Here is an 18717-nt window from a genome sequence, read left to right on the forward strand (position 1 = left end):
CACTCACCTGAAGAAGGGGCTTGGGGCTCTGAAAGCTTGTGTGGTTTTTGCTACCAAATAAATCTGTTGGACTTTAACCTGGTGTTGTTAAACTTCTTACAGGAGAGGTCCCAGAGGATTGGTGAATAGCCAATGTTGTTCCTTTATTTAAGAAGGGTAGCAAGAATAATCCAGGTAATTACAGTTCTGATGGAAGACCTTACTTAGTGTTTCCAGGATTTCCTATTTTAAAAAATTCTAATTAATCCCTTGAAAGTAAGTAAATAAAAGATGGCAAAACAAAATTAAATGTAACTAATCTCTCCAATCCCTCTGGATAAAAGCAAATTACTGCGGATGCTGGAATCTGAAACCAAAAGAGAACATGCTGGAAAATCTCAGCCGGTCTGGCAGCATCTGTGAGGAGAGAAAAAAGCTGACGTTTCGAGTCCAGATGACCCTTTGTCAAAGCTATGTCAGAGATTGTCCAGCATGTTCTCTTCAATCCCTCTCCCTGACCGGGAAGGCCAGGCATTGCTGAGCTATTGCTCTTGGTTCAAATGTAACCTTTCCAAGTGTATCCGTTTGTGTTGGAGGGAAAACATTACCGGCTTCACTCCGCGGAGTTCCCCAGGCCCAGCCAATCAGGCAGTGGCCTGGCCGCTGGCCAATCCGAAACAATGGGGTATCTCCTTAGCCCTCATTTGCATAGCGGGGTTGATATAAAGCGGCGCGGCGAGCTGCGTAGGATCAGTCCGGCGGGAGTGGTTGGAGTCAGGACGGCGGCTGCAGCGATGCCGGAGGGCGGGACCAAGGTGATCGCCAAGAAAGGGGCCAAGAAGGCGGCATCCAAGTCACACCACAAGGGCGATAAGAAGCGCAAGCGGGCCCGCCGGGAGAGCTACGGGATCTACGTGTACAAGGTGCTGAAGCAGGTGCATCCGGACACCGGCATCTCCTCCAAGGCCATGAGCATCATGAACTCCTTCGTCAACGACGTCTTCGACCGAATCGCCTGCGAGGCCTCTCGCCTGGCCCACTACAGCCGGCGCCACACCATGTCGTCCCGGGAGATCCAGACCGCCGTGCGCCTGCTGGTGCCCGGCGAGCTGGCCAAGCACGCGGTCTCCGAGGGCACCAAGGCGGTCACCAAGTACACCAGCTCCAAGTGAAGCAGACAGTCCAGCAGCCAAGCCAAACAACGGCTCTTTTCAGAGCCAACACCACCCACTCTGTGCCCGGGAGAGCTCCAACCAACATCTTCACCACCGTGCAAGTACATTTCTGTCCCGCCTCACCTGGGGCACCGTTATGGTGAATGCAGCACAATTGGTCGGTTCCACTTGCTCTGCAGGATTCCCTCCGCCGGGACAGTGCCCCCCCTCCCCCCCGCCTCAGCCCTGACCCTCAGCCACCGCAGCACCGCCTCCGCGCTGATCCTCAGACCGGGCAGCACCCCCTCAACCCGGACCCTCGGACAGTGCAGCGACCCCTCAACCCAGAGTTCAGCACCCCCTCAACCCGGACCCTCAGTCAGTGCAGCGACCCCTCAGACAGGGCAGCACCCCCTCAGCCCTGACCCTGGGACAGGGCAGCACCCCCTCAGCCCTGACCCTGGGACAGGGCAGCACCCCCTCACCCCTGACCCTGGGACAGGGCAGCAACCCCGTCGGCCAGGGCAGCACCCCCTCAACCCGGACCCTCAGTCAGTGCAGCGACCCCTCGGGCAGGGCAACACCCCCTCAACCCCGACCCTCAGACAGGGCAGCACCCCCTCAACACGGACCCTCAGACAGGGCAGCACCCCCTCAACCCGGACCCTCGGACAGGGCAGCAACCCCTCCGGACAGGGCAGCACCCCCTCAACTCGGACCCTCAGTGAGTGCAGCGTCCCCTCGGGCAGGGCAGCACCCACCCCCTCAGCCCTGACCCTCAGACAGGGCAGCAACCCCTCAACCCTGAGGGCAGCACCCCCTCAACCTGGACCCTCGGACAGGGCAGCACCCCCTCAACCCTGATCCTCAGACTGTGCAGCACCCCCTCAACCCGGAACCTCAGACAGGGCAGCACCCCCTCAACCCTGAGGGCAGCACTCCCTCAACCCAGACTCTCAGACAGTGCCGCACCCCCTCAACCCGGACCCTCGGACAGGGCAGCGACCCCTCGGACAGGGCAGCACCCCCTCAGCCCTGACCCTTGGACAGTGCAGCACCCCCTCAACCCTGAGGGCAGCACTCCCTCAACCCGGACCCTCAGTCAGTGCAGCGACCCCTCAGGCAGGGCAGCACCCCCTCAACCCTGAGGGCAGCACTCCCTCAACCCGGACCCTCAGTCAGTGCAGCGACCCCTCAGGCAGGGCAGCACCCCCTCAACTCTGAGGGCAGCACCCCCTCAGCCCTGACCCTCAGACAGGGCAGCACCCCCTCAACCCGGACCCTCTGTCAGTGCAGCGACCCCTCGGGCAGGGCAGCACCCCCTCAATCCGGACCCTCGGACAGGGCAGTAACCCCCTCAGCCCTGAGGGCAGCACCCCCTCAATCCGGACCCTCAGACAGGGCAGTAACCCCCTCAACCCGGACCCTCAGACAGTGCAGCGACCCCTCGGACAGGGCAGCACCCCCTCAACCCTGAGGGCAGCACCCCCTCAACCCGGACCCTCAGACACTGCAGCAAACCCCTCGGACAGGGCAGTAACCCCCTCAGCACTGACCCTCGGATGGGGCAGCACCCCCTCAACCCTGAGGGCAGCACCCCCTCATCCCGGACCCTCGGACAGGGCAGCACCCCCTCATCCCGGACCCTCAGATAGGGCAGCACCCCCTCATCCCGGACCCTCGGACAGGGCAGCACCCCCTCATCACGGACCCTCAGACAGGGCAGCACCCCCTCATCCCGGACCCTCGGACAGGGCAGCACCCCCTCATCCCGGACCCTCGGACAGGGCAGCACCCCCTCATCCCGGACCCTCAGATAGGGCAGCAGCCCCTCAACCCGGACCCTCGGACAGTGCAGCGACCCCTCAACCCAGAGTGCAGCACCCCCTCAACCCTGAGGGCAGCACTCCCTCAACCCGGACCCTCAGACAGGGCAGCACCCCCTCAACCCTGAGGGCAGCACTCCCTCAACCCGGACCCTCGGACAGGGCAGCACCCCCTCAACCCCGAGTGCAGCACCCCCTCAACCCTGAGGGCAGCACTCCCTCAACCCGAATCCTCAGACAGGGCAGCAAACCCCTCATCCCAGAGTGCAGCACCCCTCAGACACTGCCGCAACCCCTGCGGACAGGGCAGCACCCCCTCAACCCTGAGGGCAGCACCCCCTCAACCCGGACCCTCAGACAGTGCAGCGACCCCTCGGACAGGGCAGCACCCCCTCATCCCTGAGGGCAGCCACCCCTCAACCCGGAACCTCAGCCAGGGCAGCACCCCATCAGCCCTGAGGGCAGCACCCCCTCAACCTGGACCCTCAGTGAGTGCAGCGACCCCTCGGGCAGGGCAGCACCCCCTCAGCCCTGACCCTCAGACAGGGCAGCACCCCTCAACCCTGAGGGCAGCAGCCCCTCAACCCGGACCCTCGGACAGGGCAGCACCCCCTCAACCCGGACCCTCGGACAGGGCAGTAACCTCCTCAGCCCTGAGGGCAGCACCCCCTCAACCCTGAGGGCAGCACCCCCTCAACCCTGAGGGCAGCACCCCCTCAACCCTGAGGGTAGCACCCCCTCAACCCGGACCCTCTGTCAGTGCAGCGACCCCTCGGGCAGGGCAGCACCCCCTCAGCCCTGACCCTCAGACAGGGCAGCACCCCTCAACCCTGAGGGCAGCAGCCCCTCAACCCGGACCCTCGGACAGGGCAGTAACCCCTCAACCCGGACCCTCGGACAGGGCAGTAAGCCCCTCAGCCCTGACCCTGGGACAGGGCAGCACCCCCTCAACCCTGAGGGCAGCACCCCCTCAACCCTGAGGGCAGCACCCCGTCAACCCTGAGGGCAGCACCCCCTCAACCCTGAGGGCAGCACCCCCTCAACCCTGAGGGCAGCACCCCCTCAACCCGGACCCTCGGACAGGGCAGCACCCCCTCAACCCGGACCCTCGGACAGGGCAGCACCCCCTCAACACTGAGGGCAGCACCCCCTCAACCCTGAGGGCAGCACCCCCTCAACCCGGACCCTCGGACAGGGCAGCAACCCCCTCATCCCAGAGTGCAGCACCCCCTCAACCCGGACCCTCGGACAGGGCAGCACCCCCTCAGCCCTGATCCTCAGACTGTGCAGCAACCCCCTCGGCCCTGACCCTCAGACAGGGCAGCACCCCCTCAACCCTGAGGGCAGCACCCCCTCAACCCTGAGGGCAGCACCCCCTCAACCCTGAGGGCAGCACCCCCTCAACCCTGAGGGCAGCACCCCCTCAACCCTGAGGGCAGCACCCCCTCAGCCCTGACCCTCAGACAGGGCAGCACCCCCTCAACCCTGAGGGCAGCACCCCCTCAACCCGGACCCTCGGACAGGGCAGCACCCCCTCAACCCTGATCCTCAGACTGTGCAGCAACCCCCTCAACCCTGACCCTCAGACAGGGCAGCACCCCCTCAACCCGGAACCTCAGACAGGGCAGCACCCCCTCAACCCTGAGGGCAGCAACCTCTAACGCCTGATCCTCAGTCAGTGCAGCGACCCCACGGGCAGGGCAGCACCCCCTCAACCCCGACCCTCAGACAGGGCAGCACCCCCTCAACCCCGACCCTCAGACAGGGCAGCACCCCCTCAACTCGGACCCTCAGTGAGTGCAGCGTCCCCTCGGGCAGGGCAGCACCCACCCCCTCAGCCCTGACCCTCAGACAGGGCAGCACCCCCTCAACCCTGAGGGCAGCACCCCCTCAACCCGGACCCTGGGACAGGCAGCACCCCCTCAACCCTGAGGGCAGCACCCCCTCAACCCGGACCCTGGGACAGGCAGCACCCCCTCAACCCTGAGGGCAGCACCCCCTCAACCCTGAGTGCAGCACCCCCTCAACCCTGAGGGCAGCACTCCCTCAACCCGAATCCTCAGACAGGGCAGCACCCCCTCAACCCTGAGGGCAGCACCCCCTCAACCCGGACCCTGGGACAGGCAGCACCCCCTCAACCCTGAGGGCAGCACCCCCTCAACCCGGACCCTGGGACAGGCAGCACCCCCTCAACCCTGAGGGCAGCACTCCCTCAACCCGGACCCTCGGACAGGGCAGCACCCCCTCAACCCCGAGTGCAGCACCCCCTCAACCCTGAGGGCAGCACTCCCTCAACCCGAATCCTCAGACAGGGCAGCAAACCCCTCATCCCAGAGTGCAGCACCCCTCAGACACGGCCGCAACCCCTGCGGACAGGGCAGCACCCCCTCAACCCGGACCCTCGGACAGGGCAGCAAACCCCTCATCCCAGAGTGCAGCACCCCTCAGACACGGCCGCAACCCCTGCGGACAGGGCAGCACCCCCTCAACCCTGAGGGCAGCACCCCCTCAACCCGGACCCTCAGACAGTGCAGCGACCCCTCGGACAGGGCAGCACCCCCTCATCCCTGAGGGCAGCCACCCCTCAACCCGGAACCTCAGCCAGGGCAGCACCCCCTCAGCCCTGAGGGCAGCACCCCCTCAACCTGGACCCTCAGTGAGTGCAGCGACCCCTCGGGCTGGGCAGCACCCCCTCAGCCCTGACCCTCAGACAGGGCAGCACCCCTCAACCCTGAGGGCAGCAGCCCCTCAACCCGGACCCTCGGACAGAGCAGCACCCCCTCAACCCTGAGGGCAGCACCCCCTCAACCCTGAGGGCAGCACACCCTCAACCCTGAGGGTAGCACCCCCTCAACCCGGACCCTCTGTCAGTGCAGCGACCCCTCGGGCAGGGCAGCACCCCGTTAACCCTGAGGGCAGCAACCCCTCAGCCCTGACCCTCAGACAGGGCAGCACCCCCTCAACCCTGATGGCAGCAGCCCCTCAACCCGGACCCTCGGACAGAGCAGCACCCCCTCAACCCGGACCCTCGGACAGGGCAGTAAGCCCCTCAGCCCTGACCCTGGGACAGGGCAGCACCCCGTCAACCCTGAGGGCAGCACCCCCTCAACGCTGAGGGCAGCACCCCCTCAACCCGGACCCTCGGACAGGGCAGTAAGCCCCTCAGCCCTGACCCTGGGACAGGGCAGCACCCCCTCAACCCTGAGGGCAGCACCCCGTCAACCCTGAGGGCAGCACCCCCTCAACCCTGAGGGCAGCACCCCGTCAACCCTGAGGGCAGCACCCCCTCAACCCGGAGGGCAGCACCCCCTCAACCCTGAGGGCAGCACCCCCTCAACCCTGAGGGCAGCACCCCCTCAACCCGGACCCTCGGACAGGGCAGCACCCCCTCAACCCGGACCCTCGGACAGGGCAGCACCCCCTCAACACTGAGGGCAGCACCCCCTCAACCCGGACCCTCGGACAGGGCAGCACCCCCTCAACCCGGACCCTCAGACAGGGCAGCAACCCCCTCATCCCAGAGTGCAGCACTCCCTCAACCCGGACCCTCGGACAGGGCAGCACCCCCTCAGCCCTGATCCTCAGACTGTGCAGCAACCCCCTCGGCCCTGACCCTCGGACAGGGCAGCACCCCCTCAACCCGGAACCTCAGACAGGGCAGCACCCCCTCACCTCTGAGGGCAGCAACCTCTAACGCCTGATCCTCAGTCAGTGCAGCGACCCCTCGGACAGGGCAGCACCCCCTCAACCCCGACCCTCAGACAGGGCAGCACCCCCTCAACACGGACCCTCAGACAGGGCAGCACCCCCTCAACCCTGAGGGCCGCACCCCCTCAACCCGGACCCTCGGACAGGGCAGCACCCCCTCAACTCGGACCCTCAGTGAGTGCAGCGTCCCCTCGGGCAGGGCAGCACCCACCCCCTCAGCCCTGACCCTCTGACAGGGCAGCACCCCCTCAACCCTGAGGGCAGCACCCCCTCAACCCGGACCCTCAGACAGGGCAGCACCCCCTCAACCCTGAGGGCAGCACCCCCTCATCCCGGACCCTCAGACAGGGCAGCACCCCCTCAACCCTGAGGGCAGCACCCCCTCAACCCTGAGGGCAGCACCCCCTCAACCCGGACCCTCGGATAGGGCAGCACCCCCTCAACCCGGACCCTCAGACTGTGCAGCAACCCCCTCGGCCCTGACCCTCAGACAGGGCAGCACCCCCTCAACCCTGAGGGCAGCACCCCCTCAACCAGGACCCTGGGACAGGCAGCACCCCCTCAACCCTGAGGGCAGCACCCCCTCAACCCGGACCCTCAGACTGTGCAGCAACCCCCTCAACCCGGAACCTCAGACAGGGCAGCACCCCCTCAACCCTGAGGGCAGCACCCCCTCAACCCGGACCCTGGGACAGGCAGCACCCCCTCAACCCTGAGGGCAGCACCCCCTCAACCCTGAGGGCAGCACTCCCTCAACCCGGACCCTCAGTCAGTGCAGCGACCCCTCAGGTAGGGCAGCACTCCCTCAACGCTGAGGGCAGCACCCCCTCAGCCCTGACCCTCAGACAGGGCAGCACCCCCTCAAAGCGGACCCTCTGTCAGTGCAGCGACCCCTCGGGCAGGGCAGCACTCCCTCAACGCTGAGGGCAGCACCCCCTCAACCCGGACCCTCGGACAGGGCAGTAACCCCCTCAGCCCTGACCCTCAGACAGGGCAGTAACCCCCTCAACCCGGACCCTCAGACAGTGCAGCGATCCCTGCGGACAGGGCAGCACCCCCTCAGCCCGGACCCTCGGACAGGGCAGCACCCCCTCATCCCGGACCCTCAGACAGGGCAGCACCCCCTCAACCCTGAGGGCAGCAGCCCCTCAACCCGGACCCTCAGTGAGTGCAGCGTCCCCTCAGACAGGGCAGCACCCCCTCAACCCTGACCCTCAGACAGGGCAGCACCCCTCAACCCTGAGGGCAACAGCCCCTCAACCCGGACCCTCGGACAGGGCAATAACCCCCTCAGCCCTGACCCTGGGACAGGGCAGCACGCCCTCAACCCTGAGGGCAGCACCCCCTCAACCCAGACCCTCGGACAGGGCAGTAACCCCCTCAGCCCTGACCCTGGGACAGGGCAGCACCCCCTCAACCCTGAGGGCAGCACCCCCTCAACCCTGAGGGCAGCACCCCCTAAACCCGGACCCTCGGACAGGGCAGCACCCCCTCAACCCTGAGGGCAGCACCCCCTCAACCCGGAGGGCAGCACCCCCTCAGCCCTGACCCTCAGACAGGGCAGCACCCCCTCAACCCTGAGGGCAGCACCCCCTCAGCCCGGACCCTCGGACAGGGCAGCACCCCCTCAACCCGGACCCTCGGACAGGGCAGCACCCCCTCAGCCCTGCCCCTGGGACAGGGCAGCAACCCCCTCGGCCCTGACCCTCAGACAGGGCAGCACCCCCTCAACCCGGAACCTCAGACAGGGCAGCACCCCCTCAACCCGGACCCTCAGACACTGCCGCAACCCCTGCGGACAGGGCAGCACCCCCTCAACCCTGAGGGCAGCACCCCTCAACCCTGAGGGCATCACCCCCTCAACCCTGAGGGCAGCACCCCCTCAACCCAGACCCTCAGACAGTGCAGCGACCCCTCGGACACGGCAGCACCCCCTCAACCCGGACCGTCGGACAGGGCAGCACCCCCTCAACCCTGAGGGCAGCACTCCCTCAACCCGGACCCTCAGTCAGTGCAGCGACCCCTCAGGCAGGGCAGCACCCCCTCAACCTGGACCCTCGGACAGGGCAGCACCCCCTCAACCTGGACCCTCGGACAGGGCAGCACCCCCTCAGCCCGGACCCTCAGACAGGGCAGCAACCCCCTCGGCCCTGACCCTCAGACAGGGCAGCACCCCCTCAACCCGGAACCTCAGACAGGGCAGCACCCCCTCAACCCGGACCCTCAGACACTGCCGCAACCCCTGCGGACAGGGCAGCACCCCCTCAGCCCTGACCCTGGGACAGGGCAGCACCCCCTCAACCCTGAGGGCAGCACCCCCTCAACCCTGAGGGCAGCACCCCCTCAACCCTGAGGGCAGCACTCCCTCAACCCTGAGGGCAGCACTCCCTCAACCCTGAGGGCAGCACCCCCTCAACCCTGAGGGCAGCACCCCCTCAACCCTGAGGGCAGCACTCCCTCAACCCAGACCCTCAGACAGTGCAGCGACCCCTCGGACAGGGCAGCACCCCCTCAGCCCTGACCCTTGGACAGGGCAGCACCCCCTCAACCCTGAGGGCAGCACACCCTCAACCCGGACCCTCAGACACGGCCGCAACCCCTGCGGACAGGGCAGCACCCCCTCAACCCTGAGGGCAGCACTCCCTCAACCCGGACCCTCAGTCAGTGCAGCGACCCCTCAGGCAGGGCAGCACCCCCTCAGCCCTGACCCTCTGTCAGTGCAGCGACCCCTCGGGCAGGGCAGCACCCCCTCAGCCCTGACCCTCAGACAGGGCAGCACCCCCTCAACCCTGAGGGCAGCACCCCCTCAACCCGGACCCTCGGACAGGGCAGCACCCCCTCAACCCGGACCCTCGGACAGGGCAGCAACCCCCTCATCCCAGAGTGCAGCACCCCCTCAACCCGGACCCTCGGACAGGGCAGCAACTCCCTCGGCCCTGACCCTCAGACAGGGCAGCACCCCCTCAACTTGGAACCTCAGACAGGGCAGCACCCCCTCAACCCGGACCCTCAGACACTGCCGCAACCCCTACGGACAGGGCAGCAACCCCTCAGCCCTGACCCTGGGACAGGGCAGCACCCCCTCAACCCTGAGGGCAGCACCCCCTCAACCCTGAGGGCAGCACCCCCTCAACCCTGAGGGCAGCACCCCCTCAACCCTGAGGGCAGCACCCCCTCAACCCTGAGGGCAGCACCCCCTCAACCCTGAGGGCAGCACTCCCTCAACCCAGACCCTCAGACAGTGCAGCGACCCCTCGGACAGGGCAGCACCCCCTCAACCCGGACCGTCGGACAGGGCAGTAACCCCCTCAGCCCTGACCCTTGGACAGGGCAGCACCCCCTCAACCCTGAGGGCAGCACACCCTCAACCCGGACCCTCAGACACGGCCGCAACCCCTGCGGACAGGGCAGCACCCCCTCAACCCTGAGGGCAGCACTCCCTCAACCCGGACCCTCAGTCAGTGCAGCGACCCCTCAGGCAGGGCAGCACCCCCTCAGCCCTGACCCTCTGTCAGTGCAGCGACCCCTCGGGCAGGGCAGCACCCCCTCAACGCTGAGGGCAGCACCCCCTCAACCCGGACCCTCTGTCGGTGCAGCGACCCCTCGGGCAGGGCAGCACCCCCTCAACCCTGAGGGCAGCACCCCCTTAACCCGGAACCTCAGACAGGGCAGCGACCCCTTGGACAGGGCAGCACCCCCTCAGCCCTGACCCTGGGACAGGGCAGCACCCCCTCAACCCTGAGGGCAGCACCCCCTCAACCCTGAGGGCAGCACTCCCTCAACCCGGACCCTCAGACAGGGCAGCGCCCCCTCAACCCTGAGGGCAGCACTCCCTCAACCCGGACCCTCGGACAGGGCAGCACCCACTCAACCCTGAGTGCAGCACCCCTCAGCCCTGACCCTCAGACAAGGCAGCACCCCCTCAACCCCGAGTGCAGCACCCCCTCAACCCTGAGGGCAGCACTCCCTCAACCCGAATCCTCAGACAGGGCAGCAACCCCCTCATCCCAGAGTGCAGCACCCCCTCAACCCGGAACCTCAGACAGTGCAGCGACCCCTCGGACAGGGCAGCGCCCCCTCATCCCTGAGGGCAGCACCCCCTCAACCCGGAACCTGACACTGCCGCAACCCCTGCGGACAGGGCAGCACCCCCTCAGCCCTGCCCCTGGAACAGGGCAGCACCCCCTCAACCCTGAGGGCAGCACCCCCTCAACCCGGACCCTCAGACAGTGCAGCGACCCCTCGGACAGGGCAGCACCCCCTCATCCCTGAGGGCAGCACCCCCTCAACCCGGACCCTCAGTGAGTGCAGCGTCCCCTCAGACAGGGCAGCACCCCCTCAACCCGGACCCTCGGACAGGGCAGCACCCCCTCAACTCGGACCCTCGGACAGGGCAGCACCCCCTCAGCCCTGCCCCTGGGACAGGGCAGCACCCCCTCAACCCGGACCCTCAGACAGGGCAGCAACCCCCTCATCCCAGAGTGCAGCACCCCTCAACCCGGACCCTCGGACAGGGCAGCAACCCCCTCGGCCCTGACCCTCAGACAGGGCAGCAACCCCCTCAACCCAGACCCTCAGACAGTGCAGCGACCCTCGGACAGGGCAGCACCCCCTCAGCCCTGACCCTTGGACAGGGCAGCACCCCCTCAACCCTGAGGGCAGCACACCCTCAGCCCGGACCCTCAGACACGGCCGCAACCCCTGCGGACAGGGCAGCACCCCCTCAACCCTGAGGGCAGCACTCCCTCAACCCGGACCCTCAGTCAGTGCAGCGACCCCTCAGGCAGGGCAGCACCCCCTCAGCCCTGACCCTCTGTCAGTGCAGCGACCCCTCGGGCAGGGCAGCACCCCCTCAACGCTGAGGGCAGCACCCCCTCAACCCGGACCCTCTGTCAGTGCAGCGACCCCTCGGGCAGGGCAGCACCCCCTCAACCCTGAGGGCAGCACCCCCTTAACCCGGAACCTCAGACAGGGCAGCGACCCCTCGGACAGGGCAGCACCCCTTCAGCCCTGACCCTGGGACAGGGCAGCACCCCCTCAACCCTGAGGGCAGCACCCCCTCAACCCGGACCCTCAGACAAGGCAGCACCCCCTCAACCCTGAGGGCAGCACTCCCTCAACCCGGACCCTCGGACAGGGCAGCACCCACTCAACCCTGAGTGCAGCACCCCCTCAGCCCTGACCCTCAGACAGGGCAGCACCCCCTCAACCCCGAGTGCAGCACCCCCTCAACCCTGAGGGCAGCACTCCCTCAACCCAAATCCTCAGACAGGGCAGCAACCCCCTCATCCCAGAGTGCAGCACCCCCTCAACCCGGAACCTCAGACACTGCCGCAACCCCTGCGGACAGGGCAGCACCCCCTCAGCCCTGAGGGCAGCACCCCCTCAACCCGAACCCTCAGACAGTGCAGCGACCCCTCGGACAGGGCAGCACCCCCTCATCCCTGAGGGCAGCACCCCCTCAACCCGGACCCTCAGACAGTGCAGCGACCCCTCGGACAGGGCAGCACCCCCTCATCCCTGAGGGCAGCACCCCCTCAACCCGGACCCTCAGTGAGTGCAGCATCCCCTCAGACAGGGCAGCACCCCCTCAACCCTGACCCTCGGACAGGGCAGCACCCCCTCAACCCGGACCCTCGGACAGGGCAGTAACCCCCTCAGCCCTGACCCTGGGACAGGGCAGCACCCCCTCAACCCTGAGGGCAGCACACCCTCAACCCTGAGGGCAGCACCCCCTAAACCCGGACCCTCAGACAGGGCAGCACCCCCTCAACCCTGAGGGCAGCACCCCCTCAACCCGGACCCTCGGACAGGGCAGCACCCCCTCAACCCGGACCCTCAGACAGGGCAGCAACCCCCTCATCCCAGAGTGCAGCACCCCCTCAACCCGGACCCTCAGACAGGGCAGCACCCCCTCAACCCGGAACCTCAGACAGGGCAGCACCCCCTCAACCCGGACCCTCAGACAGGGCAGTAACCCCCTCAACCCTGAGGGCAGCACCCCCTCAACCCTGAGGGCAGCACCCCCTCAACCCTGAGGGCAGCACACCCTCAACCCGGACCCTCAGACACGGCCGCAACCCCTGCGGACAGGGCAGCAACCCCTCAACCCTGAGGGCAGCACTCCCTCAACCCGGACCCTCAGTCAGTGCAGCGACCCCTCAGGCAGGGCAGCACCCCCTCAACCCTGAGGGCAGCACTCCCTCAACCCGGACCCTCTGTCAGTGCAGCGACCCCTCGGGCAGGGCAGCACCCCCTCAACGCTGAGGGCAGCACCCCCTCAACCCGGACCCTCGGACAGGGCAGCACCCACTCAACCCTGAGTGCAGCACCCCCTCAGCCCTGACCCTCAGACAAGGCAGCACCCCCTCAACCCCGAGTGCAGCACCCCCTCAACCCTGAGGGCAGCACTCCCTCAACCCGAATCCTCAGACAGGGCAGCAACCCCCTCATCCCAGAGTGCAGCACCCCCTCAACCCGGAACCTCAGACACTGCCGCAACCCCTGCGGACAGGGCAGCACCCCCTCAGCCCTGCCCCTGGAACAGGGCAGCACCCCCTCAACCCTGAGGGCAGCACCCCCTCAACCCGGACCCTCAGACAGTGCAGCGACCCCTCGGACAGGGCAGCACCCCCTCATCCCTGAGGGCAGCACCCCCTCAACCCGGACCCTCAGTGAGTGCAGCGTCCCCTCAGACAGGGCAGCACCCCCTCAACTCGGACCCTCGGACAGGGCAGCACCCCCTCAACCCGGACCCTCAGACAGGGCAGCAACCCCCTCATCCCAGAGTGCAGCACCCCTCAACCCGGACCCTCGGACAGGGCAGCAACCCCCTCAGCCCTGCCCCTGGGACAGGGCAGCACCCCCTCAACCCGGACCCTCAGACAGGGCAGCAACCCCCTCGGCCCTGACCCTCAGACAGGGCAGCACCCCCTCAACCCGGAACCTCAGACACTGCCGCAACCCCTGCGGACAGGGCAGCACCCCCTCAGCCCTGACCCTGGGACAGGGCAGCACCCCCTCAACCCTGAGGGCAGCACCCCCTCAACCCTGAGGGCAGCACCCCCTCAACCCTGAGGGCAGCACCCCCTCAACCCTGAGGGCAGCACTCCCTCAACCCAGACCCTCAGACAGGGCAGCACCCCCTCAACCCGGACCCTCAGACACTGCCGCAAACCCTACGGACAGGGCAGCACCCCCTCAGCCCTGACCCTGGGACAGGGCAGCACCCCCTCAACCCTGAGGGCAGCACCCCCTCAACCCTGAGGGCAGCACTCCCTCAACCCAGACCCTCAGACAGTGCAGCGACCCTCGGACAGGGCAGCACCCCCTCAACCCGGACCGTCGGACAGGGCAGTAACCCCCTCAGCCCTGACCCTTGGACAGGGCAGCACCCCCTCAACCCTGAGGACAGCACACCCTCAACCCGGACCCTCAGACACGGCCGCAACCCCTGCGGACAGGGCAGCACCCCCTCAACCCTGAGGGCAGCACTCCCTCAACCCGGACCCTCAGTCAGTGCAGCGACCCCTCAGGCAGGGCAGCACCCCCTCAACCCTGAGGGCAGCACTCCCTCAACCCGGACCCTCAGTCAGTGCAGCGACCCCTCAGGCAAGGCAGCACCCCCTCAGCCCTGACCCTCTGTCAGTGCAGCGACCCCTCGGGCAGGGCAGCACCCCCTCAACGCTGAGGGCAGCACCCCCTCAACCCGGACTATCTGTCAGTGCAGCGACCCTTCGGGCAGGGCAGCACCCCCTCAACCCTGACCCTCGGACAGGGCAGTAACCCCCTCAGCCCTGACCCCTGGACAGGGCAGCACCCCCTCAACCCGGAACCTCAGACACTGCCGCAACCCCTGCGGACAGGGCAGCACCCCCTCAACCCTGACCCTGGAACAGGGCAGCACCCCCTCAACCCTGAGGGCAGCACCCCCTCAACCCTGAGGGCAGCACCCCCTTAACCCGGAACCTCAGACACTGCCACAACCCCTGCGGACAGGGCAGCACCCCCTCAGCCCTGACCCTGGGACAGGGCAGCACCCCCTCAACCCTGAGGGCAGCACCCCCTCAACCCTGAGGGCAGCACCCCCTCAACCCTGAGGCAGCACCCCCTCAACCCAGACCCACAGACAGCGCAGCGACCTCTCGGACCGGGCAGCACCCCCTCAGCCCTGACCCTCGGATGGGGCAGCACCCCCTCAACCCTGAGGGCAGCACACCCTCTCCCTCCCAGTCTCTCTCTCCCAGTGCAGCGACCCCTCGGGCAGGGCAGTACCCCGTCAACCCTGAGGGCAGCACCCACTCATCCCGGACCCTCGGCCAGGGCAGCACCCCCTCAGCCCTGACCCTTGGACAGGGCAGCACCCCCTCAACCCTGAGGGCAGCACCCCCTCAACCCGGACCCTCAGACACTGCCGCAACCCCTGCGGACAGGGAGCACCCCCTCAACCCTGAGGGCAGCACCCCCTCAACCCTGAGGGCAGCACCCCCCTCAACCCGGATCCTCAGACAGTGCAGCGACTCCTCGGACAGGGCAGCACCCCCTCAACCCAGACCCTCGGACAGGGCAGTAACCCCCTCAGCCCTGACCCTCAGGCAGGGCAGCACCCCCTCAACCCGGACCCTCAGACAGGGCAGCAACCCCGTCATCCCAGAGTGCAGCACCCCCTCAACCCTGAGGGCAGCACCCCCTCAACCCGGACCCTCAGACAGTGCAACAAACCCCTCGGACAGGGCAGCACCCCCTCACCCAGACCCTCGGACAGGGCAGTAACCCCCTCAGCCCTGACCCTCGGATGGGGCAGCACGCCCTCAACCCTGAGGGCAGCACCCACTCATCCCGGACCCTCGAACAGGGCAGCACCCCCTCAACCCGGACCCTCGGACAGGGCAGCACCCCCTCAACCCTGAGGGCAGCACCCCGTCAACCCTGAGGGCAGCACACCCTCAACCCAGACCCTCAGAGAGTGCAGCGACCCCTCGGACAGGGCAGCACCCCCTCAACCCGGACCCTCGGACAGGGCAGCACCCCCTCAGCCCTGACCCTGGGACAGGGCAGCACCCCCTCAACCCTGAGGGCAGCACCCCCTCAACCCGGACCCTCAGAGAGTGCAGCGACCCCTCGGACAGGGCAGCACCCCCTCAACCCGGACCCTCAGACTGGGCAGCAACCCCCTCATCCCAGAGTGCAGCACCCCCTCAACCCTGAGGGCAGCACCCCCTCAACCCCGACTCTTAGACAGGGCAGCGCCCCCTTAACCCTGAGGGCAGCACCCCCTCAACCCGGACCCTCAGACAGTGCAGCGACCCCTCGGACAGGGCAGCACCCCCTCAACGCGGACCCTCAGACAGGGCAGCAACCCCCTCATCCCAGAGTGCAGCACCCCCTCAACTGGGAACCCCAGACACTGCCGCAACCCCTGCGGACAGGGCAGCACCCCCTCAGCCCTGTGGGCAGCAACCCCTCAACCCTGAGGGCAGCACCCCCTCAACCCCGACCCTGAGACAGGGCAGTAACCCGTCAGCCCTGACCCTCGGACAGGGCAGCACCCCCTCAACCCTGAGGGCAGCACCCCCTCAACCCGGACCCTCAGTGAGTGCAGCGTCCCCTCGGGCAGGGCAGCACCCCCTCAGTCCGGACCCTCAGACTGTGCAGCAACCCCCTCGGCCAGGGCAGCACCCCCTCAACCCGGACCCTCAGTCAGTGCAGCGACCCCACGGGCAGGGCAGCACCCCCTCAACCCGGACCCTCAGACAGGGCAGCACCCCCTCAACCCTGAGGGCAGCACTCCCTCAACCCGGACCCTCAGACACTCCCGCAACCCCTGCGGACAGGGCAGCACCCCCTCAGCCCTGCCCCTGGGACAGGGCAGCACCCCCTCAACCCTGAGGGCAGCACCCCCTCAACCCGGACCCTTGGACAGGGCAGTAACCCCCTCAGCCCTGACCCTCGGATGGGGCAGCACGCCCTCAACCCTGAGGGCAGCACCCCCTCAACCCGGACCCTCTGTCAGTGCAGCGACCCCACGGGCAGGGCAGCACCCCGTTAACCCTGAGGGCAGCACCCACTCATCCCGGACCCTCGGACAGGGCAGCACCCCCTCAACCCTGAGGGCAGCACCCCCTCAACCCGGACCCTCAAACACTCCCGCAACCCCTGCGGACAGGGCAGCACCCCCTCAGCCCTGACCCTGGGACAGGGCAGCACCCCCTCAACCCTGAGGGCAGCACCCCCTCAACCCGGACCCTCAGAGAGTGCAGCGACCCCTCGGACAGGGCAGCACCCCCTCAACCCGGACCCTCAGACTGGGCAGCAACCCCCTCATCCCAGAGTGCAGCACCCCCTCAACCCTGAGGGCAGCACCCCCTCAACCCCGACCCTTAGACAGGGCAGCACCCCCTTAACCCTGAGGGCAGCACCCCCTCAACCCGGACCCTCAGACAGGGCAGCAACCCCCTCATCCCAGAGTGCAGCACCCCCTCAACCCGGAACCTCAGACACTGCCGCAACCCCTGCGGACAGGGCAGCACCCCCTCAACACTGAGGGCAGCACCCCCTCAACCCGGACCCTCAGACAGTGCAGCGACCCCTCGGACAGGGCAGCACCCCCTCAACCCTGTGGGCAGCACCCCCTCAACCCTGTGGGCAGCACCCCCTCAACCCTGAGGGCAGCACCCCCTCAGCCCTGACCCTCGGACAGGGCAGCACCCCCTCAACCCTGAGGGCAGCATCCCCTCAACCCGGACCCTCAGACAGTGCAGCAAACCCCTCCGACAGGGCAGCACCCCCTCAACCCGGACCCTCGGACAGGGCAGTAACCCCCTCAGCCCTGACCCTTGGACAGGGCAGCACCCCCTCAACCCTGAGGGCAGCACCCCCTCAACCCTGAGGGCAGCACCCCCTCAACGCGGACCCTCGGACAGGGCAGTAACCCCCTCAGCCCTGACCCTTGGACATGGCAGCACCCCCTCAACCCTGAGGGCAGCACCCCCTCAGCCCTGAGGGCAGTACCCCCTCAACCCTGAGGGCAGCACCCCCTCAACCCGGACCCTCTGTCAGTGCAGCGACCCCTCGGGCAGGGCAGCACCTCGTCAACCCTGAGGGCAGCACCCCCTCAACCCGGACCCTCGGACAGGGCAGCACCCCCTCAACCCTGAGGGCAGCACTCCCTCAACCCGGACCCTCGGACAGGGCAGCACCCCCTCAACCCTGATCCTCAGTCTGTGCAGCGACCCCTCGGACAGGGCAGCACCCCCTCATCCCAGAGTGCAGCACCCCCTCAACCCGGACCCTCAGTGAGTGCAGCATCCCCTCGGGCAGGGCAGCACCCCCTCAACCCGGACCCTCAGAAAGGGGAGCAACCCCCTCATCCCAGAGTGCAGCACCCCCTTAACCCTGAGGGCAGCACCCCCTCAACCCTGAGGGCAGCACCCCCTCAACCCGGACCCTCAGACACTGCCGCATCCCCTGCGGACAGGGCAGCACCCCCTCAGCCCTGACCCTGGGACAGGGCAGCACCCCCTCAACCCTGAGGGCAGCACCCCCTCAACCCGAACCCTCAGACAGTGCAGCGACCCCTCAACCCGGACCCTCGGACAGGGCAGCACCCCCTCAGCCCTGACCCTTGGACAGGGCAGCACCCCTCAGCTCTGACCCTGGGACAGGGCAGCACCCCCTCAACCCGGACCCTCAGACAGGGCAGCAACCCCCTCATCCCAGAGTGCAGCACCCCCTCAAACCTGAGGGCAGCACCCCCTCAACCCGGACCCTCAGACAGGGCAGCAACCCCCTCATCCCAGAGTGCAGCACCTCCTCAACCCTGAGGGCAGCACCCCCTCAACCCGGACCCTCAGTCATGCAGCGACCCCTCGGCCAGGGCAGCACCCCCTCAACCCGGACCCTCAGACAGGGCAGCACCCCCTCAGCCCTGACCCTCAGACTGTGCAGCAACCCCCTCGGGCAGGGCAGCACCCCCTTCAGCCCTGACCCTCGGACAGGGCAGCACTCCCTCCACACTGACCCTCTGACAGGGCAGCACCCCCTCAGCCCTG

The 18717-nt window shown here is 67.8% G+C and overlaps 1 protein-coding gene across 1 annotated transcript; it reads left to right on the top strand.

Moving 5' to 3' along the window:
• Nucleotides 1-773: 773 nt before the first annotated feature.
• On the top strand, nucleotides 774-1151 carry LOC144497843 (histone H2B 7-like). The gene has a single exon (XM_078219283.1). It carries the CDS (start codon nucleotides 774-776, stop codon nucleotides 1149-1151), a length of 378 nt encoding a protein of 125 aa, XP_078075409.1.
• Nucleotides 1152-18717: the final 17566 nt, after the last annotated feature.

This window comes from Mustelus asterias, chromosome 8, assembly GCF_964213995.1.
Source record: "Mustelus asterias chromosome 8, sMusAst1.hap1.1, whole genome shotgun sequence".
NCBI classification, from domain to species: domain Eukaryota; kingdom Metazoa; phylum Chordata; class Chondrichthyes; order Carcharhiniformes; family Triakidae; genus Mustelus; species Mustelus asterias.